The sequence below is a fragment of the Diplotaxodon limnothrissa genome, linkage group LG15 (assembly GCF_057381915.1).
Source record: "Diplotaxodon limnothrissa isolate DT_005_m linkage group LG15, D_limnothrissa_male_GT1.1, whole genome shotgun sequence".
In the NCBI taxonomy this organism is placed as follows: Eukaryota; Metazoa; Chordata; class Actinopteri; order Cichliformes; family Cichlidae; genus Diplotaxodon; species Diplotaxodon limnothrissa.
Window position 1 is genome coordinate 23828 of NC_140610.1, and position 25528 is coordinate 49355.

General features: G+C 41.0%; 1 protein-coding gene and 1 pseudogene across 1 annotated transcript; both read right to left on the reverse strand.

Moving 5' to 3' along the window:
- Nucleotides 1-2301: 2301 nt before the first annotated feature.
- On the reverse strand, nt 2302-3703 carry LOC146616729 (malonyl-CoA-acyl carrier protein transacylase, mitochondrial-like). Its single transcript, XM_085372770.1, has 3 exons — nt 3149-3703; nt 2525-2612; nt 2302-2423 (listed from the first exon to the last, which is right to left on the reverse strand). Exons 1-3 carry the CDS (start codon nt 3701-3703, stop codon nt 2302-2304), a joined length of 765 nt encoding a protein of 254 aa, XP_085228896.1.
- Nucleotides 3704-6833: 3130 nt separating this feature from the next.
- On the reverse strand, nt 6834-24439 carry LOC146616730 (uncharacterized; annotated as a pseudogene).
- Between the last annotated feature and the right edge of the window lie 1089 nt (nt 24440-25528).

Genomic DNA, 25528 nt, shown 5'->3' on the forward strand with positions numbered 1-25528 from the left:
CCTCCCACATCATGAAGACCCTGGAAAGGCTCATCCTGGACCAGCTGCGACCCATAGTAAGACCACATCTGGATCCCCTTCAGTTCGCTTATCAGCCTCGTCTCGGAACAGAGGACGCCATCATCTACCTGCTCAATCGTGTCTACACCCATCTGGACCAGCCGGCGAGCACTGTGAGGGTCATGTTTTTTGACTTTTCCAGTGCTTTCAACACCATCAGGCCGACCCTCCTGGGTGATAAGTTAGCAGCGATGCAGGTGGATGCTTCTCTGGTGTCCTGGATTGTTGATTACCTGACAGGAAGACCACAATATGTACGTCTCCCACAGTGTGTGTCTGACAAGGTGATTAGCAACACAGGGGCACCACAGGGGACTGTCCTCTCCCCCTTCCTCTTCACCCTCTACACCACAGACTTCAGCCACTGCACAGAGACCTGCCATCTTCAGAAGTTTTCTGATGACTCTGCGGTGGTTGGATGCATCAGCAGGGATGATGAGACAGAGTACCGGGCTGTGGTCGACTCCTTTGTCACGTGGTGTGAGCAGAATCATCTGCAGCTCAACGTGGCAAAGACCAAGGAACTGATCGTGGACTTCAGGAAGACCAGGAAACACTTGACCCCTGTTTCAATCCAGGGGGTCAGTGTTGACATTGTGGAGGACTATAAATACCTTGGAGTACACATTGACAATAAACTGGACTGGGCTAAAAACACCACAGCACTTTACAGGAAGGGCCAGAGTCGTCTCTATTTTTTGAGGCGACTGAGGTCCTTCAACATCTGCCAGAAAATGCTGAGGATTTTCTATGAGTCTGTTGTGGCCAGTGCGATCCTCTATGCTGTTGCATGCTGGGGGAGCAGGCTGAGGGTCGCAGATGCCAACAGACTTAATAAACTGATCCGTAAGGCCAGCAATGTTGTGGGGATGGAGCTGGACTCCCTCAAGGTGGTGTCGGAGAGGCGGATGCTGTCCAAGATAAAGACAATGTTGGATAACACCTCCCACCCACTCCATGACATGTTGGTCAGTCACAGGAGCTCGTTCAGTGAGAGACTGAGATTACCGAAAAGCACCACTGAACGACACAGGAAATCATTCCTGCCTGTGGCCATCTCCCTGTACAACGCATCCACTTAACACACTGTTTGCTGCTACAGCTACACATGTTTCTTTTCCAACTATTTATTTATAAGTGACTTATGTATGTATGTATGTATATATATGTATATATTGTACTATTCTTAGTTAGCGTATTGTCTGTCTTGTCTTAATGTTGGTTTAAAATGGAGCACTGTAACAAAAAATAATTTCCCCCAGGGATCAATAAAGTATTCTGATTCTGATTCATCATCCATTGGATGTAAAACGTTCAGCTTATTGCACCAGCAGCATCTGCTCTTATATAACTATCATTAGCTTACAGCTTTAAGTGTTTAAGGTATGTGCTAACTAAAAATAAAGACAAGATGATAGTTTATTAAATTTTAATGAAATTTGCAGATTGTTTCGGTGAAGTTTAATAAACTCCTTGCTATCTAAAATATAACAGGACACCGGAGAATATTCTCGAGCTTCTCACACTTCTGATAATCAGCTGTCTGCTTGACGTTTATTCAGCTGTGTAAAAACTATAACTTTAATCTCAGCAAAACAGATTTACTCAGGAACAAATAAAATACTAAAATAAGCCAAACAATAACATTTTTAAGTTATCTAAGTGACTTATATATCATGTTTAACCTGAGCAGCGAAAGACAGCGGTGTGTTTGAAAACGATCTGCCGGGAGTCCGGTGTTCTCACGGCTCTAGTGAGCCTTGCCCCGGCTAGCTATCGAGCTAGTGGGTAACAGACGTCTCCGAAAACATCGGAGCGCTTTTGAAAATATGTGGTGTCTTGATAAACTGAGCAGATATTTGAGGTTTACACAGCTACATTCTCGCCTGAAAATATGTTAAACGTTTATTTTGTGACCCAGAAAGAATAATAAGAGTAATATTAAAACTAACTAGCTGCCGCCATTGTTGGAAACTGAGCTAGGCCGCGCTATGAATTCTGGGACACCGCTTCTTCCTCTTCTTCTTCTTCTTCTTCTTCGGGGTTTAACGGCTGGCATCCTTGTATATGCAGTGCTGCCATCTTCTGTTTCAGTCCGTTATTACACTCTTAAATCCTACTACTTATTCCTGCGTCTTTTGTGATCTTACAAAGCTTCAAACGCCGCCTCGACTATTAAATCAGTCGTCGACGATTTTGATAGTCGACGTAATCGTGACTAGTCGACTAATCGTGGCAGCCCTACTGCAGACAGGCATAATTATACTGAGCCTGAGGTCTACCAGTGACTGACAGCATCCCACTGGGAACCAGTTCTGAGGCCTTCTGCATAGTCTCCGCTCGCACCTTCACTGCATACAAAGCTAGAAGATGCATAAGGAGTAAATACAGAATATTAACCAAAGTTGTGATTAAAACACCTTTTACAAGTGCACAAAAAAACCCAAAAAAGAAATCTTTCTACCTTCTGCAAAGTTCATCGCCCCAGAAAAGACAAGAGCAGCAAATTCTCCGACACTGAAACCTGCAGCAGCGACACACATCTCAATGGCCTGTGTACAGCAGGAAACAAGTCAAAAAAAAAAAAAAAAAAAAAAATGTAACAGCCTCCCGATTATGACCGATATATCATTTATGTCACTGATACATCCGTAACTGAAATTAACTCAGAACAATTTGTTTATTTTTTTAAATGGTCATTCAGAATCAGAAGATTATTTACGGTGATGTTTTTGGTGGGAGTGAAACAACAATCTACTGATAAAAACAATAAAAACAAGATGTGATAATAAGAAATAACCACTGTTGGAAGCCTTATTTACTCTACCGCCTTAATCAAGGGGCAGTAATTAAAGTTGAAATGAGAAACTTTGCATTTGAAAGATGCTCTTCTACTGGGCACTCAAAATGCTTTCTTACAACAAGCATCATTCATCCACACCTTCATACATAATGTGCGCACATTTTAAATATAAATTAATATTACTGTAGCAGTATTTAAAAAAAAAAAAAAAGATAAAATGGCCACATTTAAGAAGGCAGGACCTGCAGTTATTGTCCTTTTTCCAGACATTTATCTGGCACTTACTTTGGGGTTTTCTTGGTTGAGTCTCTCCACAGCAGCCAGGGAGGTGACAAACACCGCCGGCTGACAGTGAACCGTTTTCTGCAGCTCGTCCTCGGGGCCCTCCAGACACAGAGACAGCAGGTCGTAACCCAGGATCTTCTGGGCTACGGTGAACATTTCTTTAACGTTGGGGTATTTTAAAAGTCCTCTGCCCATGCCCACAAACTGGCTGCCCTGACCGGGGAAGAGGAGCACGGAGCAGCCGCTGGGGTCTTTTTTGGGTCTCCGCTGAGGCGCCGCGGCTGGCTCGCTGTTCGGGGGAGAAGCGGGAACTTCAGCCGGAGAAGGGTAATCTCCAGCCGTGGAACCGGGCTTGTTGGTGGACAGCGTCCTGCTCAGAGAGACCAGCGACCTGACCTTCCCTCTGGAAGATGCTGCCATCCTGACTGCCACTAATGCCAACATGAGCTGTTCCTCATCCAACGACGTGTCTGCGGATGAAATAAGACGCACAGCCCGCCCGGACAAACTGTAATCACCGAAAGAGTCAACTTTGCTTGAACTCAACTCTGACATCTGCTCGGCATGACACCTCACAGGGAGACGAAAAGAATATTCAGAATACAATTGACAAATGCAAAAAAACCCTCTAAACCATTGACTACAGAGAGATTTAACGTTGTTCGGCAGGATAATGTTGACCAAGGTTGAATCTTTGTCCAGTTTAATCTATCCAGCTTATTCCCTAGCCATCCCACCAAGAATTATAAAAGACATAAATAAGGCGAATTTTAATTTCATATGGAAAAATAAACATCATTATATTAGTAACAGGGACTTGATAAAAGATTATGAAGAGGGGGGTTTAAAAGCAATCGATTTTGAAATAATGAATGGCATTTTAAAGATTAATTGGCTACGATCTTTCTTGAAAAATGATAATGAGATGTGGTTCTTGATGCCATCTCTTATTTTCAACAAAGTTGGGGGGATCCTTTTAGTATGTGATTTTGACATTTCTAAACTACCCATAAAACTTTCCAAATTTCATCAACAAGTTTTGTTAAATTGTAAATTAATGTTTAAACATAACTTTAGTCCCCACAATGTTCCATTGTGGAATAATAGGGTGATATTGAATCGGGGGAAATCTATGTTTGTGGACGAATGGATGACAAAACAAATTTGGTCTGTGACACATATAATGGATGAAAATGGAGATATACTTGAATTAAACAGGCTTAATGAGAAATATGACATGAGTTGCTCGTTCGAGCTCTATAAAAAGGTTTCACAGAATATCCCAACAGTCCTTGTAAATACAATAAAGAACAATTTTTCAAATATACAGACTACAAATTTACATAAAGTTAAACTAGATGGTCTTGACTTGGTTAATGGAAAATGCAATAATCCATTTTTGAGGAGGTATTTGGTTAACACCTTATATCCAGGTAGGACAAAATTCTCCCTGTTCCATAAATCTCTTAAGCTAATAAATAAGCCCCAAGCAATCAAATTGCATAGATTTTTAGAAGAGTTTGATTTTTCTTAGCCCCTTATTTAAGTTATGTGTCTTGTTTATGGAACCTCACTTTTAGAGATTTTATGATCCCCCTTGTCTTCTTTATTTCTGTTCCTTGTTTTTCATTCTTTTTTTTTATTGTTATTTATTTTTGTATTGGTTATTCATCTTTTTATATTATTATTATGTAGATGTGTGAATATGGATGTGTATGTATGCATGTGTATATGCATATATATGTATATATATGTATATATATGTATGTGTATGTGTATATATGTGTGTGTGTGTGTGTGTGTGTGTGTATGTATGTTTACTTTCAGTTATTGTCGATTTCATTGTGGTGTACAGGAGATGTGATTCTGTTCTGATTGATTTAATATGTCGCTTGTCTCTTTGAGATTGTCATTGTTATTGTTCTAAATAAAGTTCATTTAAAAAACAAAACAAAACAAAAAACCTCACAGGGAGACGCCATGTTGTTTATACGGAGTTTATTCTCGTCTTCTTCCGGTTGACGTTCAGGCTCTCTCACGGTGCAGCGCCACCTCAGGTCAAATTATGTCATGCTCTAATGTATCGTGTTTTTCTTTTCTGTGCTTTAATTTGTCTACAAAGTGAAAATAACCATAAGAGCTTTTAAGTATACACAGACATGCGCTTCTTAAATTTAGCTTAATTGGCTCCACAGGTAGGAAGTAAAAAAGTAAAAAAAAACTTCCTTGCTGTACTTAATTTTTACTCCCTACATTTTTAAACAAATATCTGTAGTTTCCACTCCGTATTTTTGACAGAGAGGAGGGCTGGGTAGCCGTAGTTTTTGTTGACCGCTGCGCTGCACAACATGTTTCGCTTTGTTACATTAGAGCCTGTGATGTTTTAAGAGTCTGAATCAGGAGCTGATGACATTACTCTGTAAACTCTCAAAGCACTTTAATAAACAAGCAAACAATTCCACCTCTTGCATTATTGCGTAAAGTTGACAGCGTGTCAGGCAAATAGGCAGGCTCCATCCCTGGCCTCTAGCGACTGTGGAAGTCGCTACAGTAATGTTTGCATCAGTCTATCAGATGAATCCCCTCCAAGTCCAATATTTACATCAGTTACAGTGATAATGCTTGGTGTCTACTTTCAGCCACCGCAGTAGAATGCCAGGAATGAATCTCATTGAAATTGTAGTTGCATTTGCTATTTAATTTAATTGTCATGGATGATACACAGACAACCCAACAGCAAACAGAGGAAAACAATGGGCCACGTGGGACACAGGGGCAAGGCAAAGTAACAGAAACCTAAAGCCTAAGAATATAACACAAGAAGAAAACAATAAAGAGAACCAAAAACATACATAAGAATAATCAATGAATATAAATGAACAAACACAAAACACTGGGTCACAGACTCAGTACCATGACAGTTAAATGTACATAATAAATACTTTAAATCAGATGACAATGTAGCTGACACTGTGTTTATTAGTGTGTGGTCAACCACAAATCTTCATACTGTCATCCATAGATGAGGTCTTTATACAAATGATGAAAGATAATGAAAGAAACTGTTTAATTGATATGAAATGATTGAATTATATGAAATATTATGGCTTTGTCTGCCAGAGTGTTTTTCTGTAAACTACTTTGAACTACTGGCAGTCAGTGAAGTCACTGAAAGGCAAGATTCTATGTTGTGTTGCCGTAGTTTCCAGAGTTTACTTATAAAGCTCACTTACAGAATTCAGTTAGAAAAGTCAAGCATTTGAAAGGTGCACATTTGAAGAAGTATTAACTCAATATTAACTCATTACGGTTTACATTTTCGATTTTAAAGGGTCTCCGAAATTACAATGAAAAAGGAAACAAGAAAAATTACCACTCCGGCCGATAAGAAAGATTCAGGAGATCAAGGTAAGTAAAATAATAAAATAAGAACCTGGTAAAATCCAAATCCTAGAAATGTTGACACTGTGTGAATCATTTTTGAAGCAATTGAATCATATGTTTGATTGAAAATAGCTTTAATACAAGATGTCTAATCAAAGGAAGGTTACCGGTCTTTTGGTAAAATAATGTAATAAGTTTATTCTTGGACTCAACAGTAAAAACAGACCAACAAGTGTCATCAAGATCTAAGACTTAGTAAACCTAGTATCAATTCGCACTGGTCAGTTTTTTTAATCCCAAGAATAAACTTGTGATCATTTAAGCAAAAGCAATTTCAAATTCTTTGCCATCAAACTGCTTCCAGTCCTGATGTCGGGGACTCTTTTTCACCACTGTGTTGTTGTCGTCGTTTATAGATTGTAAGAGCAGGACTGCTAAAAGAAAGGCCAGTCCTGAAAAGAAGACCCCAATAAAAAGGAGGAGGGTCGCTGAGCAGGCTGGTCCTTCCACCAGCTCAGATGTGGTCAAAGGAGTGAAGCGCAAGGTTGTGCAAGATGAAGAGGGCACAACAAAGAAAGCAAAGAAGGCTAAACTTCTCGACCATACGAGCGGTGACAAGGAGCAAGCATCCTCCTCGTTGGACTCTGGTAAAGGTAGGCTAATTAGTTGAATAAGGGGGTAGATTAAGTGTGGTTGCTAGGTTTAAGATATTGGTGTTTAGTGTTTGTGTCTATCATCCAGTGAGCTGATGTGCTTTTGGTGTTTTCCACATCTCCAGACTTGAACAACAAACAGGAGTGCACAAAAAATGGCAAAAGAAAGGCCACGGGAGACAACAGAGAGTCACCCAAGAAAAAAAAAAGGAATGTGGACCAGGACAAAAAATCAGTAGCAGACCAAAAACGTAAGTAGCAAGCAGCTTGGGTTTTATATTCAGGGGAAGGGCAGAAGGAACATTTAGGCTACAGAGGAGAGTAATTTGTGTCACAGCTGTAATAAAACAAGATTTGCTGTTTTGTCTGTTCAGGTGAATTCCAAGCCAGATATGTGGAGGAGCACCAGCTCGGAGAAGGAGGCTGCGGAGCAGTGTTTTCTGGCTACCGGATAGAAGATCGTTTTCCAGTAAGTGTTCAGATGATGGTAGTAAGACAGGCAGTAACGCAGATAATGGATAATATCGTAAACTGAGACGTCTGCTGTGTTTCCACCTTTCATTATGTCATACTGAGGAAATGCTCACCAATGCTCTGTGTCTTCTAGGTTGCCATCAAACACATTCCCAAAAATAAAGTCTACTGCAAAGTGGCGGTAAGCGTCCAACACTTGAATTAGTTTTACATTACTGGATTGAATGCGGCGTTCCTCATCATCCACTTTGTTGTAATATTTCAGGATGAAAATGGGAAGATGCTCTCGGTGGAAGTGGCCATTATGCTTAAACTTGCAGGTGAAGCAGAAGGGTCAGTGGGAATATCAGCACCTGTGTCCTTGCTGGAGTGGTTCGACTTTGGCAAAGAGCTGATCCTGGTGCTGGAGAGACCTGTCCCTGCTGTGGACCTGCAAAAATACAAAGCAGAAAATGGAAGAGCTTTACCAGAGGACAAGGCCAAGGTAGGTTGACTGGGAGAGCCTTAGACTGTACAGCATTCAATCAAGGCAGAAAAGCATTAACTCATTATTGTGTTTTTCATCTTTTCCAGGTCATTCTGAAGCAACTAGTTGATGCTGTAAAGGAACTTGAGGAGAAACACATCTTTCATCGGGACATCAAGGGACAAAACATTCTGATTGAGACCGGCTCAGATGTGCCTCGAGTTCGCATCATTGACTTTGGACTGAGCTGCTTTGTTAAACAGCGATCTCTGTATCGCATCTTCTATGGTAACATATTCTGCTCCTGCTTTTCACAGATGTAACAATTTGTGTCTTTTGTTTTAGAAGAAATTGCAATTGTGTCTGTTTGTTAGGCACTCCTCTTCACATCCCTCCCGAGTGGTATATTAGGAGCTGCTACAGGTGTGGACCCACCACGGTGTGGCAAATGGGAGTGGTGTTGTATGAAGCGCTTCATGCACGATACTTTAGTACCGCGAGGTTCCTCACAAAGCAACTGAGCATCAAAAAGCGTCTGTCCACAGGTAAGAAAACTTCACACTTCCACATTCACTGATGCCTTGGATCACTAGAACTATCATCTTCATCTTTTTGATCTTTTCTTTCTTTCAAGAATGCCGGAATTTCTTGGACGCATGTTTAGCTATAGTCCCGGAGAAGCGCCCAACACTGGAGGAGCTCCAGCTTCACCCCTGGCTAAGATAACACACACAAACACACAATTCACACCTTATCATGTAAGTGTGATACATTGTAGTAACTTCCTTTCTTTTTTCTGTTGGACAGGAATAGATAGAGTGGGTCAATCTTAAAAAATAAATAAATAAAAATTTAGCTTTTTTGGAGTTCCTGTAACCCCCCCAGCCATCCCAGGAAAGGGGATCTCTCTTTGAATGGGCTTTCCCGAGGTTTCTTCCCATCGATCTGGCCCCCTGGGGAGTTTTTCCTCGTCTTCATAGAGAGCTTGGGCTGGGTCAGGAGCTCCATCAAAACTGTCTTTATTTGATGACATTAAAGTCATCAAATAAAGATGTGTTTTACTTAAAGTAAAATTTGATCAAAATAAAACTTGTTTAATTCATCTTTGCTGAAGATTCTCCTTCATTACTATTTTGTTTTGTTTTTTTTACCCATGGTGCATTTTGACAAATAAGAAAACTGAATCAGGTTAAAGTGTGCACAAAGACAGTCACACTGCAAATGATCTGAAGACTTGCATCTGTTGCTCTAACCCCCAACTAGTTTAGACAGATTTCCTGGTTCTACCAGAGGTTTTTTCCTTCAAGAAGGGAGTTTTTCCTTCCCACTGTTGCTGAGTGTTTGCTCATAGTGGGTTGTAAAAGCATAAAAGTTAATAAGAGGCATTCATAGCAGAGTTATCACAGAGGGAACTATATAGCTTAAATGTACAATTTCTACAGGACGAATTATAACTTCATTATGTATAAAAGCTCCTGTGGATAATTACTCCTATTTGTAACTTTACACAAGAGAAAGTTTGCTGTCACACTATTTATAACAGGTTGGGTTTTGTCCTCTGAGTTGAGCCTTTGGTTGCAGTTTATTGAAGAGTTTCCTCTAAAGTAGCTGTTGATAAAGATTTAAGGTCCTGTTTATATACAGAAATATGCTTTAGTTCATGTTTTTTTACATGTCTGCCTCAGTGGATCAGTAGAAGATCTGGCACAGGAAACTAGATGATGAAAAAAGGTTACGAATACACATATATATCTATATAGATACAGATATACTCATGGTGGGTTCACGCCCTCGGCCCACGCCCCTCTGAGGAGGAAACACCTGGGCCTCATCAGTGCAGCCAGCATTTAAGCCAGGGAGTGGCTTCTACTCATCGCTGGATCGTTGTGTGTGACTCGCGTCAGTGCAGCCCGGCTCTCAGCAAGTTCTCATTTGCTTCCCTGTGCAAAACCTCTAACGTGTGTTTCCTTCTGTACATAGATCCCCTGGACCCGACTCTGCATTCCCCGAGCGGATTCCCTTTTTGTGTGAGTGTTTGGAGAGAGAGTCAGAAGAGGAGCAAGTGTCTTTTCCCTACCTGGATTTCCCCGGAGCCTTTTCCCTGTCACCGCTTTGTATATAGCACTATCCCCTGCACTGTTTGTATATACACCTGGTGGAACTGTAATAAATACTGACTGTGCCTCTGAGTCCTGCATGTGAGTCCTGAAGCGAACCGTGACACCCACACAGATGAGAGCTTAGCAGTGAAGCTCTCTCTTAAAATTTGAGTTATAAAGTCAGAAGTTATCACTGACAGAGATCCATGTTCTTTTAACATAAGAAAGAATATTTGCTGAAATTGACATTAATCCAAGCCCTTAAAACGCCATTTTGGATTAAGCATTTCCTTTTAGAAAAGTCTTCAATGAGCAGGAAGCTCCAGTACTGAAAAAAGAAGCCAACATCAACTGCTAAACGTGCTAAAAGTAAGTAAGTCCCTGTAGACTCCTATGATCAAAACACATACAGTATAAAAGTTATAGGTTACAGATCTGAAAAGTAAAACAAATGTCAAAGTGCAAAAAGACTTATGGTCCCATAGAAGTCTATTCCATTTGCCTGGAATTAGGTGAACACCTTTGTGACAAATTTAATGGCTCAGTCATTCGTTTCATGTCATATTTAATAAAAGACTGACATGGTGGCATGTTGAATTGTCCATTTTGCACATATTTGGTCATTCTAAGCGTCAGAAGGGGAAAGATCATTCTGGGAATGCCTACTGGCGAAGGATGTGTGACTGACAAGTCCAGTGTGTGAAGTTTAACTACAGTCTAAGGAGCGTGGAAAGAAAAGCATCTGGACTTCTTTAAGTTTCTTGAAGATGTTTCACCTCTCATCTGAGAAGCTTCTTCAGTTCAGAATTTCTTCAGAGAACTGAAGAAGCTTCTTGAATGAGAGGTGAAACGCTCTTCAAGAAGCTTAAAGAAGTCCAGATGCTTTTCTTTCCAAGCTCCTTAGACTACGATGACCTGAACGACTGAGAACCTTAACAGACAGTTCTTCCCTTCATTCATCATGCCTGATTTCAAAACACCAAGATGGCAGTCGTGAAAACACTCATCTTGAGTCTTCATGGGACTACGGTGAGATCAGTTATGCCTCTTATGATGCTGTCCCAGACTTCAAAGCAGTATAAAACATGTTTGCATCCTGTAACAACTCCCACTTCCCTCATTACCTTCTGTGTATTTATAGTTTTGTATGACTTCTTATGTTCCTGTTAATAAAGACCTGCCTTTGAGTTCATTCCCGTGTGTCTAGAGCCGTGCATTTGGGTCCTCTCTTGCCTTCACACAGCCGCCGCACGACAGAACGACGCAACCACGAAATGGACCCAGCAGGCTCCGCCCGTGAGGGAGATATTCTCCGTGTACAGAGTCTGGTGCAACGAATAACCCGCGCCTCGGACTCACGGACAATTTCCGTCGGACTTAATGCCATAAAGGCAATAATCGAGGGAAACCCTTTCCTTCACCAGCTCACCTGCTATGAGGGCTTTATTGACGAACTGAGCCGAGCCAAGGAGGCATTACAAGCTCGTGAGCTGGCAGACAGTGTCTGTTCCCGGGATTCCACACCACAGCGACTGCAGACGGAGATCTCCGCCAGTCAGCCGCCGCAGCAGCAGCGAACTAAGCTCGCCGCGACGGCATCGCAGCAGCAGACGGGGCTCTCGGTATCGCAACAGCGGCTGCTAAAACGAGAGGGTTTTTTGGCGCTGCTGCCGTGGAGCCCTTCTCCATCCCCTCTCAGCTCTGACCGTCGCTCTCCCGCTGCTTTCCTAGCAGCGATGAGGTCGGATGATGAAGAGGAGACCGTCACCCCCGCATCATCACCGGTTTCCCCCGTCACCTCCGTTCCCTCATCAAGGAGGAGACGCCGTCGCCGGTCCTCTCCTCAGCCGGATTCCGGGACTACTGAGCAGCCGGCTGGGGTGAGTGACAAAGACACTCTTTCTGTTCACTCTGAGGCTAGTTCTCACTACTCTGAATGCAGGAATGCAAACTCTGTGACTCTTGCCGTAGGCTCTAAAGGCTCACGATCTGTAAATGTTGAATCCGAACCCGAACTTCTTATGAACCGTTGTACTGCCCGGAGGGTCAACTCAGAGACCGTTTCTCCTACGTTTGGACTCATATTTGAGAAAGATTATCCTTCGCTAGTGTTTCCTAGGTCTGAAAACTTGAAGTCAGCATTTTCTGAGTTAGAGACACCTGCTTCTGTGCCCTTTACCTGTGTGTCTGCTGAGAATGATTGTTTTGCAGTTAAGCTCACCACTGGGGCTTTAAAACCTGCCTCCTTAGATGTTAAAGCAGTAAAATCCAAGACTGTAAATGTTCCTGTGATAGCTCGACCCCAGCTCGTTACTTCTGAGCCATCACCCCAGGGGAAAGTCCATTCTGACGTATTTACTGATTCGAATGTTCTTGAGTCAGGGGGCTCTACACCCACCACTGTTTTCCCTAGGTTTACTGCTTCCAGCGAGCCGGAGGTAAAAGACTTTGTTTCATCTGCCTCTCCGGTGCACAGACCTATGTTTACATCGGCTATTAACCCCTCCTCTGTCAGTATAAGCATGGTTAGCTCCGAAGAAAGAAGCTCTAAGACTGTTGGTGCATCAGCTGATCACATTTCTCTAGAGTCTGTAAACACTGAAGGTGGTGCATTAGTGCCTGTAAGCTACAGCTTTAGCACACTTAACGCTATGAAGTCAGAGCGCTGTTCCTCATCCGCTCACTCAGGGCAGGGAATTGATCTCTTGCAGACTGTTCTTTCTAGGCCCGCCTCCCAGGCCCCTTGCGTTCTAGGGATAGCTGCGGCCCAGCACTCCCCTGCACCTATCTCAGTTCCCCAGGTGAGGGGGGCTGGCGCCCAGCTGGTCCCTGTTCCGGTTTCCGGGTCGACTGAGGCTCTGCTGGTCCCTGCACCCGTATCAGCTCCTCGGGTGGGGACAGCAGCCGCCCAGTCCCTGCCGAAATCTGTGCCAACCACTGAGGTGAGGCCCGCCAGGACCCAGCCGATCTCTGCACCTGTACCTGCTCCTCAGGTGGGAGCGACTGGTGTCCAGCAGGTGCCTGCACCTTTCATCCGCATTGTAGGCTCAGGGGACCCGACACCACCACCTGTCCTACATTCGCTCCCACAACCATCATTACACTCAGCTGCACAGGATGCTCCTCAGTCAGTCAGTCAGCCTTCTCCTCAGTGTACAGTCCAGCCTTCTCCCCAACCGCCATTACTACCACTAGTTCAGTTTGCTACCCAGTCTCCCTCAGTTCAATCTGTAGCTCTGCCTCCTGTGTCCCCGCTGGCTCTGTCTCCTGTGTCCCCCGCACCTCAGTCAGCTACCCCACCACAAGCTCAATTTTCACCTCTACCATCACTTCAGTCATCAGTTCAGTCTGCCACTCAGTCGCCCGTAGCTCCATCATCCACACCATCACCCGCTTCTCTTCCACCACAACCATCACGACACTCAGCCATTCAGGCTGCTGCTCAGTCAGTCATTCAACCTGTAGTCCTGTCATTAATGCACTCCTTAGCTGAACCATTAGCACAGTCACCGTTAACTCAGTCATCCACTCCACCGCCCACTCCACTGTCACCACAACCATTACTACAGCCATCAGTTTGGTCCCCTGTAGCAGTTTGGTCTTCTGGTCAGCTTAACATTCAGCCAGGGGTCCCGATACCCTCTGGCGCTACATCAGCTCCGGCTGGAAGCTCGGATGAGCCCATCCAGCACTCCGCGGCTTCCACGCTGCCACCTGCCTTGTCCGCTGGGGGTTCTGGAGAGCCCAGCCAGCCCTTCCTCGTCTCCGCTGGAGGGTTCGAGGGGCCCGGCCTCCGGTCCCGCTCTGTAGCCGCCGCCTTCCACACGGCCGGCCTCCGGATCTGTTCTGCCGCCGTTGCCGTCCGCAAGGGCTGTCTGGAGTCAGCCCTTGAGGGGGGGTATTGTCATGGTCCTGGGTCATTTTGACCCAGTGTTCTCAGTTTTCCTGTGGTTTTGTATTTTGTTCCTTATGTCCATTGGATTGTTTGGTTTGGTAGTTGGATTCCCCCTGTGTCCATGCTTTTATTGTGGTGTTTGTTCTGGTACCGTGTTCCCGTCCGTTGTGTTCTGTGTTCTCCTCATCCCCTCGTATTCATCCTTGTTCTCTGCCTCTCTCTCTGTGCTCATCTCTGTGTACTGTGTTGTGTTTAAGGTCCACATCTTGGTGTCAGTATTTTCAGTTTCGTGTCCTCCCTGCTCGGTCATGAGTAATTGTCTTCAGCTGTGTTCCCCGTGTGTTCCCACTTCCCTCATTACCTTCTGTGTATTTATGTCAGAGTGTCCCTTTGTTCTGTGTTGCGTCATCCTTCTAGGTTGTGTGCATTTCCCGTGTCTTCCCAGCGCCTCAGCTTTAGTTTCTCCCAGTATAGTTTTGTATGACTTCTTATGTTCCTGTTAATAAAGACCTGCCTTTGAGTTCATTCCCGTGTGTCTAGAGCCGTGCAATTGGGTCCTCTCTTGCCTTCACACAGCCGCCGCATGACAGTTAATACTTCTCATGGATATCTCAGATCTCCATCACAAATAAAATAATAAAGGGCCATAATAAGAGTTAGAAATCCATTGTTACCGCTCAAGCTCCAGTCTGGCCCTCTCCTCCTCCAGCCGAGCCTGGATCTCCATATTAAGGGCAACTTCCAGCTGCTGCTGTGTCAGCTCCAGCTCCCTGATCCTCTTCTTCTGTTGTTCAGCCTCCTTTTCCTTCACCTGCATCTCAGCCTGCATGCTGTCTTTTATCTATGCACACACACACAGCTACATAAACAGATGCACCAACAGAGCGGTATAAACTGACCTATTCCTGAATCACCTTTTCCTGGACTGTCATAACCATTTTTCCAAATCATTAAAGATGTGAATTTTATAATGACAGTCAACATTTTGCTGCAGTTCTCAAAGATCAAAGTCAAGGAGAAAAGACTCTGTACATAATTGGTGTCAAGTGGAAAACTTTTTTTTTTACCATCTCAGCCTCTTTCAGCTGTCTTTCCAGTTCCATCTGCACCTCCCTCTGCTTCCTCCGCTCTCTCTCCTCTGCCTCCCTTCGGCGAGTTTCCAGTTCCCGAGCATGCTGTGAAACAGATGAAAGAGCAATTGTTTGGTTTGTGTTTTCACCTCTATCCAGCAGGTGACACTAGGCCATCAGCTTCGAGGTTCAACGTATTGTGCTTTCAGCGGTGCTCTTCTTGATAACTTGGTTGAAGTAAGTGGGTATTTGAGTTCATGTTGCTTTCCTTACAGCTGTAAGTAATCTGCTCATTCCGCTTTTGATCTTTGGCACCAACAAGTGATTTTTTTCCCAGAGAAGTGCTGCTCACAGGAGATTTCCTCTATTTCAGACCATTTTCTATAAACCGGTTAGATGGTTGTACAGTTTCTGAAATACTCAGACAAGCCTGTCCGACACAAACAACAATGCATGTTCAAAGTCATTTAAATCCCATTTGACCTTCAGCAGGTCATCTTATTAATGTATACATGCCTAAATGCACTGAGCTGCTGCCATGTGATAGGCTGATTAGGTATTTGACCTAATGAGCAGCTCAACAGGTGTATCTAACAAAAATGTGGCCAGTGAGTGTACATGGTACTTTTTAAATGGACAAAATGAACTGCACTGGCAGCTGCCCAGTGCCACTATGACTTAGTTAAATAATCACTACCATGGATAGTTTGGTGCATGATGTAATTAAATAAATATTACAAAAAAAGATTCTTATAGCCCTCACTTACCTTGATAATGTTTTCAATCTCTAAGTCCTGTTTGTCTTTCTCTTTTTCTGTCTTCTCTGTCTCATGGATAGTCGAGTCATCAGATTGGCTGCCCCTGCTGCTGCAGCTGCTGCGGGCGCTCCGGCTGCGTTCCCGCTGACTGTTTTCCCGCTGGATCCGTCTCTTCAGTTTGAGTTCATGGTGAAGGGAAGACTTTCCCTCACTCTGAAGACGGAGGGCAGTTTGAATGGCTGAATACCAGATGTAAAATCTTGGGTATACTTTCCATTTAACTTTCCGAGTCAGACTGAATAGGATGGGTTATCTTTTAAAAATGAGGACTGGTGTAGCTTTACAGAGTAATTGAATACATGTTTCGGAAAATATGTTAATCCCTTTTGGATAAAGTGGCTGACTGACCTCCACCTGCCGGAGCACCTCTCTGAGAGGTTCAGTAGCCGATGCCATCAGCTCAGTATGGAACGCACCACTGACTGGGAGAGTTTTGGTCCGCATGAACTTTAGGCGCCGAGAGTTTTCCTGGAGGAAATCCAGAGCCTGAGAAGTCAAAGAAGACAGCAGAAATGACAAGAGCAGCTCTAACAACTTTTTTGATGGTTGAGAGAAGACAGAAAAGAGAACACAATAGATTCACGGTATATTAAAGCAGCAAGAATATATGAATGCATTACCTGCTGGTGCCCTGCAATAACCCTGCCATCTGGAAAAAGCTAGTTGGCCACAAAGCACACAGGATTCTCCATCCCCAGACTCTTGCAGTGCTCTTTTGCCTGCAGACTAGGGCTGCCACAAACGATTATTTTGATAGTCGACTAGTCACCGATTATTTTTGCGATTAGTCGACTAATCAGATCATCATCCATTGGATGTAAAACGTTCAGCTTATTGCACCAGCAGCATCTGCTCTTATATAACTATCATTAGCTTACAGCTTTAAGTGTTTAAGGTATGTGCCAACTAAAAATAAAGACAAGATGATAGTTTATTAAATTTTAATGAAATTTGCAGATTGTTTCGGTGAAGTTTAATAAACTCCTTGCTATCTAAAATATAACAGGACACCGGAGAATATTCTCGAGCATCTCACACTTCTGATAATCAGCTGTCTGCTTGACGTTTATTCAGCTGTGTAAAAACTATAACTTTAATCTCAGCAAAACAGATTTACTCAGGAACAAATAAAATACTAAAATAAGCCAAACAATAACATTTTTAAGTTATCTAAGTGACTTATATATCATGTTTAACCTGAGCAGCGAAAGACAGCGGTGTGTTTGAAAACGATCTGCCGGGAGTCCGGTGTTCTCACGGCTCTAGTTTTTTTTTTTTTTTTTTTTTTTCCCAAAATCTTTATTTAAACATCAGTACAATACAAAATGGAATTAAGCAGTATTACAATAATGGTGATGTACTTACAGAAGAATTGTATGCATAGATAAACAAATACAAGAACAGCATTCAAAAACAACAATAGAAACATGCTAGGGGGAAAGTAACTAATCAAGCCAAAGAACAAAGTGATTGAAAGATCTTGATTTTATGACAAACACCAATAGTTTTTTATAGCTTTTGGGTTAGTGGAGTTCTTAATAGAGTTAAGATACTGTACAAGTTCAAAGGAGAATACATAGAAAGAGGGATGTCTTCCTAAATATTTGGACTTGTGAATATGAAATTTAGCCATTAAAAGTAACAAGTTAATCATATATCTGTTATCAAAATTGAATTGTTTTTGATTTTTGTGCAGACCAAACAAAACATATTTCCAAAACAGTACAAATCCTTTAAATATATTTTCTGAAATAAAAACACATAAGCTCTGCCAAAAATCTTGTACAAGGTTACAAAACCAAAAAAGATGTGTAGTAGATTCCTTGGAAGTTTTACAAAAGCTACAGCTTGTATCAATGTCTAATTTGAATTTGCTTTGAAGATAATCTTTAGAAGGATAAATTCTGTGTATTAATTTATAAGAAATATCTTTAATTTTGTTGGTAATTAAAAACTGATTAGGGAGTTTCCAAACTTCGTTCCACATAATACCATCTGACAGCCGGTTCCAGAAAAAAATAACATATGGTAGCGTGGTTATGGTACTCTGAAATAAAGCTCTAATCGATTTATTGTTGTTTTTAGATTGCTTAGAAAAGCAAATCTTGCCAACAAAAGTTTGTATGGGAGATGTCAACGGCCTGTGGAATGAAGTGATATTAGGTTGATTCTTAAACAGCATACAAACCCCTGATGGTATTGAGCCAAATACTTTGGTATAATCATGACGATTTATAGCTAAATTGAAGTGTAAACAAAATTCTTCATAGGAGAAAAGCATACCATTTGAGTCAAATAATTGGTTGACTAAAACAATGTCATTCCTAAACCAACTATCTAAGAAGAGAGATTTTCTTTTAAATAAAACATCCTTATTATTCCAGATATAATAACTGTGTGGACTAAAGTTATGCTTGTAAATAAGGGTCCAAGCTAAAAAAGCTTGACGATGAAAAGCAGAGATCTTTAACGGGATTTTATCAATATCAAAATTACAAGTAAGGAAAAATTCAGTGCCACCTAACTTAGAAAACATGAACACAGGTATAGCATTCCAAATGGAAGTAGGATTAGTAATTAGATTCTTCAACCAATTTATTTTGAATGTGTTATTTAAAGTGTTAAAATCTAACACATTAAGTCCTCCGTTGACACAGGAGTTCATAAGAACTGTTTTTTTAATGTAGTGTGTCCTATTTTTCCAGATAAAGTTGAAAATTAACTTATCAACCTCTTTTATAAGCTTTTTATCAAGGTGCAATGCCAATGCAGCGTATGTAAGACGAGAGATGCCTTCTGCTTTAGTTATTAATACTCTGCCTTTTAACGACAAATCTCTTAAGAGCCACTGATTAAATCTGTGTTTGAGTTTCTCTAGAATAGGATAAAAATTTTGAGTTATTCTACTTTCCTGGTTCTTGGTTATTATGACACCTAAATAACGAACTTCTTGTTTAAGTGGAATGTTACACAAAGCTGTTTTCGAGCAGTCTTTTATCGCCATAAGTTCACATTTAGGAATATTCAAGTATAATCCAGAAGCTTTGGAAAATATAGAGATTGAGTCAATAGCAATAGAGATTTGATGTTCATCTTTTAGGAATAATGTAGTGTCATCCGCTAACTGTGTTATGAGTAAATCTTTGCCAATTAGCGATATACCTTTTACATTGCTTGATTTCATATGGTTAGACAATAGTTGGGCAATTAACAAAAACAGGTATGGAGAAATGGGACAGCCTTGTCTTATCCCTCTTTGTATGTTAAATCTGGGTGAAGTACCGTTTGTTAATTTAATACTGCTGTTACTGTTATGGTATAATGTTTTAATCGCTGTAGAGAAGTAAGAGCCAAAACCATACTTATCCAGAGCTTGAAATATAAATTCATGCTCCACCGTATCGAAGGCCTTGTAGAAGTCTAAAAATAATATGAAACCATTGCAATCTATGAGGTCAGAATAATCCAGAACATCTAAAACCAATCTGATATTGTTAGTTATGTGTCTTTTGGGCATAAAGCCAGATTGTGTTTCATCAATAACAGAGTCAAGAACCATCTTAAGTCTGTTAGCTATAATTAGAGCAAATACTTTATAGTCATTATTTAGCAAGCTAATCGGTCTCCAATTATCAATCATTAATAGGTCCTTATTAGGCTTCGGGATCAATGTAGTCAAACCTTGATTCATCGTAGTGGGAAGCTGTTGGTTTCCTATGCTTTCTGCAAATACCTCAAGAAGAAAGGGAGACAACTCTTCAGAGAAAGTTTTATATAATTCAGCAGTAAGACCATCCGTACCTGGAGATTTATTATTTTTCAATAGCCCAATTGCAACTTTGACTTCTTCTAATGAGATGGGTTGATCACATAATATAGATTCTTCTTGGCTGATAGATTTAACATTCAGCGATCCTAAGAGATGATTTGCATCTTCCTGAGAAAATGTAGAACTATAAAGTTCCTTATAGAAATGACTACAATATTTAGAGATTAATCTGTAATCCTCTGTTATAACTCCATTTATCATTAATTTGCTAATATTATTTATACTTGAGTGTTTCTTTTCTAAACTGAAGAAGTAATGGGAGTTACGCTCACCTTCTTCAAGCCATTTAGATCTTGATCTGATAAAAGCGCCTTTTGCTTTGTCTGTGTATAAACGATCTAATTTATCTTGTAATTTAGCAAGGTTCATTTTATCCTCTTCAGTTAAAGTGTCAATTCGTTTATTAGATAACTGTGTGATTTGAGAAATTATATTTTCTTCCTCCAATCTTTTGGATTTTGCATTAAGGCTGCCAATCTTTCTTAAATATTTGCCAATTTCAAATTTTAATAATTCCCAGTTATTACCATATTTTAAATCTTCTTGAGCTATAGACCAAAAGTTTGAGATCAGTTCTTTAAGATCCTTTTTCACATCGTCTTTTTGTAATAATGAGCTGTTGAGTTTCCAGTATGTAAATTTAACAACAGAAGAATTAGGTAGAGAAGTTAGATTTATTTTAATATATATGGCTTTATGATCTGTTGCTGGAGAAGGCCAAGCACCTACATCTATGCTATTGCTGTCAAAGCTCTCTGAGACTAACCAAAAGTCTATCCTTGAATGTCTCGAGTTAGAATTGTTGCACCAAGTAAACATTTTGGACTGAGGAAATTTGAATCTCCAAATGTCTGTAAGTTTCAGGCGTACCATAACAGCCTTCAATGTGGTATTAATTCTTTTCGAATGTCCTGGAGGAAATTTATCTAATTCAGCATCCATAATACAGTTAAAGTCTCCACCTAGTAATAATTTTGCATTTGGAAATTTATTTAACCAGCTAGATATTTTTTTTTCAATCGTCAAAAATAAATGATCATTTTCTAGCTTCGTGTTAAACCCATATATGTTAGTAACAATTAAGACTAAATCATTATATCTTATGACTTGACATATGTAATGACCTGCAGAATCACATTCTGTATGTAAAACATCCCCATTATATCTGTTTTTTAGGATTGATACCCCAGCTGATCGTTCAGTTCCATGAGATAACCAAATAGAATTTCCCCATTGAGATCGCCAAAAACTAACATCGTCGATAGTAGAGTGAGATTCTTGCAAAAACACAAAGTCAGATTTAAGTTGCTTTGCATAAAGAAAAGTGGCTTTACGTTTTAAGTTGTTACGAAGACCCCTAGCATTAATAGAAACAAAAAACAAAGAACACAAGTTGACAAAGAAAAGATATGTATTAAAAAGTAAATCGAAGATAAACTTTTTAACCTAACACTGAGATCAGCACTAGAATATGAGAATGTTCACAGTATAGAGTAAATATATATAAAAAAAACTTTAGACGCCTAATAAAAGCATAACAAAAAAGGTTTTACCTATTTAACAGTAATTTGGCTTTTTGCTAACACCAAAGAGCAATTTAGACAGCCAACTATTAATATCTACAAATATCAGGCACATCAATATAAAGAACACCTTGTAAACAAACCTGAGAAGAACTAAGGGTCAGGGAATATTGAAGAGTTTATGTGTGAACTTCAGCACCATTTACAAAGCCTCGACCTCCAATAAAGTAAGCAGACTTCCCTTCTTCACGTGCTTTCTTTATAATGGGCCACAGCTTCAGTCTGTTTTCTTTGTCCTCTCTCGTCAGGTCTTCAGTAAACCTCAGATGATTATTTTGAAGGAAAGTATTATTCTTGGCAGCTTTCCACACCGCATCACGAATTCTTCTTGAGATGAACCGGATGATGATCCCTCTGGGTCTCGGGTCATTTTGTTTTGGTTTCCCCACTCGATGAGCGATGTCTAAGACCTCTGAAAACTTTTCCTTCTCCGCAGGTAGAACCGTTTGGCATATCCCAATCGCCTTTGCGCGCACATCTTCCTTCTCCAACTCCGGTACCCCATACAGTCTCAGATTCCAACGGCGGTTGTAGCGTTCAACTTCAGAGATGCATTCGTCACATTTCTGTGTAAGCGTTTCGTTTTTCTCAACCCTTTTCTCAATGACCATAATCTTATCACTTATGTCCTTTAAGTCCGTACGAACTGTTCCTACCATTTCTTCAATTGCGTCACTTCTGGTGTTGATCAGATTAATCAAAGTGTTGACCGCATCAGCTTTCAGGGAATCGTCATCAGAGTGACTGGTAGACAGTGTTGGTTTTTTAGCCACTGGAGGCTTGGAAGGCGTAACTGGTAGGGGTGGAAATTCTTCTTCAACCATCTGCTGACACTCCATTTCTCTTATGTAGCTATGGTCGCTAGCTAGCATGCTAGTTGCATGTGGTTTGCCCGAGTTACTCAGCCTTTTCTGAGCAGATTTCGACATGTTGTTGTTGCAGAATTTGGTTTCAGGTTTAGCAGGTTTAGTGTGTTGATCTTCAAAAAAGTCTTGAAAGTTACAAAGACGTCAAATAAGCGTTGTAAAAATGCTTTATATCTTTCTAGTGCTGAGAGCTCGAAAAGACACTCCTCATCACGCCGCCATCTTGCTCGGCCCCGACGACTTTTTCTCTCACGGCTCTAGTTAGCCTTGCCCCGGCTAGCTATCGAGCTAGTGGGTAACAGACGTCTCCGAAAACATCGGAGCGCTTTTGAAAATATGTGGTGTCTTGATAAACTGAGCAGATATTTGAGGTTTACACAGCTACATTCTCGCCTGAAAATATGTTAAACGTTTATTTTGTGACCCAGAAAGAATAATAAGAGTAATATTAAAACTAACTAGCTGCCGCCATTGTTGGAAACTGAGCTAGGCCGCGCTATGAATTCTGGGACACCGCTTCTTCTTCTTCTTCGGGGTTTAACGGCAGCTGGCATCCTTGTATATGCAGTGCTGCCATCTTCTGTTTCAGTCCGTTATTACACTCTTAAATCCTACTACTTATTCCTGCGTCTTTTGTGATCTTACAAAGCTTCAAACGCCGCCTCGACTATTAAATCAGTCGTCGACGATTTTGATAGTCGACGTAATCGTGACTAGTCGACTAATCGTGGCAGCCCTACTGCAGACAGGCATAATTATACTGAGCCTGAGGTCTACCAGTGACTGACAGCATCCCACTGGGAACCAGTTCTGAGGCCTTCTGCATAGTCTCCGCTCGCACCTTCACTGCATACAAAGCTAGAAGATGCATAAGGAGTAAATACAGAATATTAACCAAAGTTGTGATTAAAACACCTTTTACAAGTGCACAAAAAAACCCAAAAAAGAAATCTTTCTACCTTCTGCAAAGTTCATCGCCCCAGAAAAGACAAGAGCAGCAAATTCTCCGACACTGAAACCTGCAGCAGCGACACACATCTCAATGGCCTGTGTACAGCAGGAAACAAGTCAAAAAAAAAATAAAAAAATAAAAATGTAACAGCCTCCCGATTATGACCGATATATCATTTATGTCACTGATACATCCGTAACTGAAATTAACTCAGAACAATTTGTTTATTTTTTAAATGGTCATTCAGAATCAGAAGATTATTTACGGTGATGTTTTTGGTGGGAGTGAAACAACAATCTACTGATAAAAACAATAAAAACAAGATGTGATAATAAGAAATAACCACTGTTGGAAGCCTTATTTACTCTACCGCCTTAATCAGGTGCAGTAATTAAAGTTGAAATGAGAAACTTTGCATTTGAAAGATGCTCTTCTACTGGGCACTCAAAATGCTTTCTTACAACAAGCATCATTCATCCACACCTTCATACATAATGTGCGCACATTTTAAATATAAATTAATATTACTGTAGCAGTATTTAAAAAAAAAAAAAAAAAGATAAAATGGCCACATTTAAGAAGGCAGGACCTGCAGTTATTGTCCTTTTTCCAGACATTTATCTGGCACTTACTTTGGGGTTTTCTTGGTTGAGTCTCTCCACAGCAGCCAGGGAGGTGACAAACACCGCCGGCTGACAGTGAACCGTTTTCTGCAGCTCGTCCTCGGGGCCCTCCAGACACAGAGACAGCAGGTCGTAACCCAGGATCTTCTGGGCTACGGTGAACATTTCTTTAACGTTGGGGTATTTTAAAAGTCCTCTGCCCATGCCCACAAACTGGCTGCCCTGACCGGGGAAGAGGAGCATGGAGCAGCCGCTGGGGTCTTTTTTGGGTCTCCGCTGAGGCGCCGCGGCTGGCTCGCTGTTCGGGGGAGAAGCGGGAACTTCAGCCGGAGAAGGGTAATCTCCAGCCGTGGAACCGGGCTTGTTGGTGGACAGCGTCCTGCTCAGAGAGACCAGCGACCTGACCTTCCCTCTGGAAGATGCTGCCATCCTGACTGCCACTGATGCCAACATGAGCTGTTCCTCATCCAACGACGTGTCTGCGGATGAAATAAGACGCACAGCCCGCCCGGACAAACTGTAATCACCGAAAGAGTCAACTTTGCTTGAACTCAACTCTGACATCTGCTCGGCATGACACCTCACAGGGAGACGAAAAGAATATTCAGAATACAATTGACAAATGCAAAAAAACCCTCTAAACCATTGACTACAGAGAGATTTAACGTTGTTCGGCAGGATAATGTTGACCAAGGTTGAATCTTTGTCCAGATTAATCTATCCAGCTTATTCCCTAGCCATCCCACCAAGAATTATAAAAGACATAAATAAGGCGAATTTTAATTTCATATGGAAAAATAAACATCATTATATTAGTAACAGGGACTTGATAAAAGATTATGAAGAGGGGGGTTTAAAAGCAATCGATTTTGAAATAATGAATGGCATTTTAAAGATTAATTGGCTACGATCTTTCTTGAAAAATGATAATGAGATGTGGTTCTTGATGCCATCTCTTATTTTCAACAAAGTTGGGGGGATCCTTTTAGTATGTGATTTTGACATTTCTAAACTACCCATAAAACTTTCCAAATTTCATCAACAAGTTTTGTTAAATTGTAAATTAATGTTTAAACATAACTTTAGTCCCCACAATGTTCCATTGTGGAATAATAGGGTGATATTGAATCGGGGGAAATCTATGTTTGTGGACGAATGGATGACAAAACAAATTTGGTCTGTGACACATATAATGGATGAAAATGGAGATATACTTGAATTAAACAGGCTTAATGAGAAATATGACATGAGTTGCTCGTTCGAGCTCTATAAAAAGGTTTCACAGAATATCCCAACAGTCCTTGTAAATACAATAAAGAACAATTTTTCAAATATACAGACTACAAATTTACATAAAGTTAAACTAGATGGTCTTGACTTGGTTAATGGAAAATGCAATAATCCATTTTTGAGGAGGTATTTGGTTAACACCTTATATCCAGGTAGGACAAAATTCTCCCTGTTCCATAAATCTCTTAAGCTAATAAATAAGCCCCAAGCAATCAAATTGCATAGATTTTTAGAAGAGTTTGATTTTTCTTAGCCCCTTATTTAAGTTATGTGTCTTGTTTATGGAACCTCACTTTTAGAGATTTTATGATCCCCCTTGTCTTCTTTATTTCTGTTCCTTGTTTTTCATTCTTTTTTTTATTGTTATTTATTTTTGTA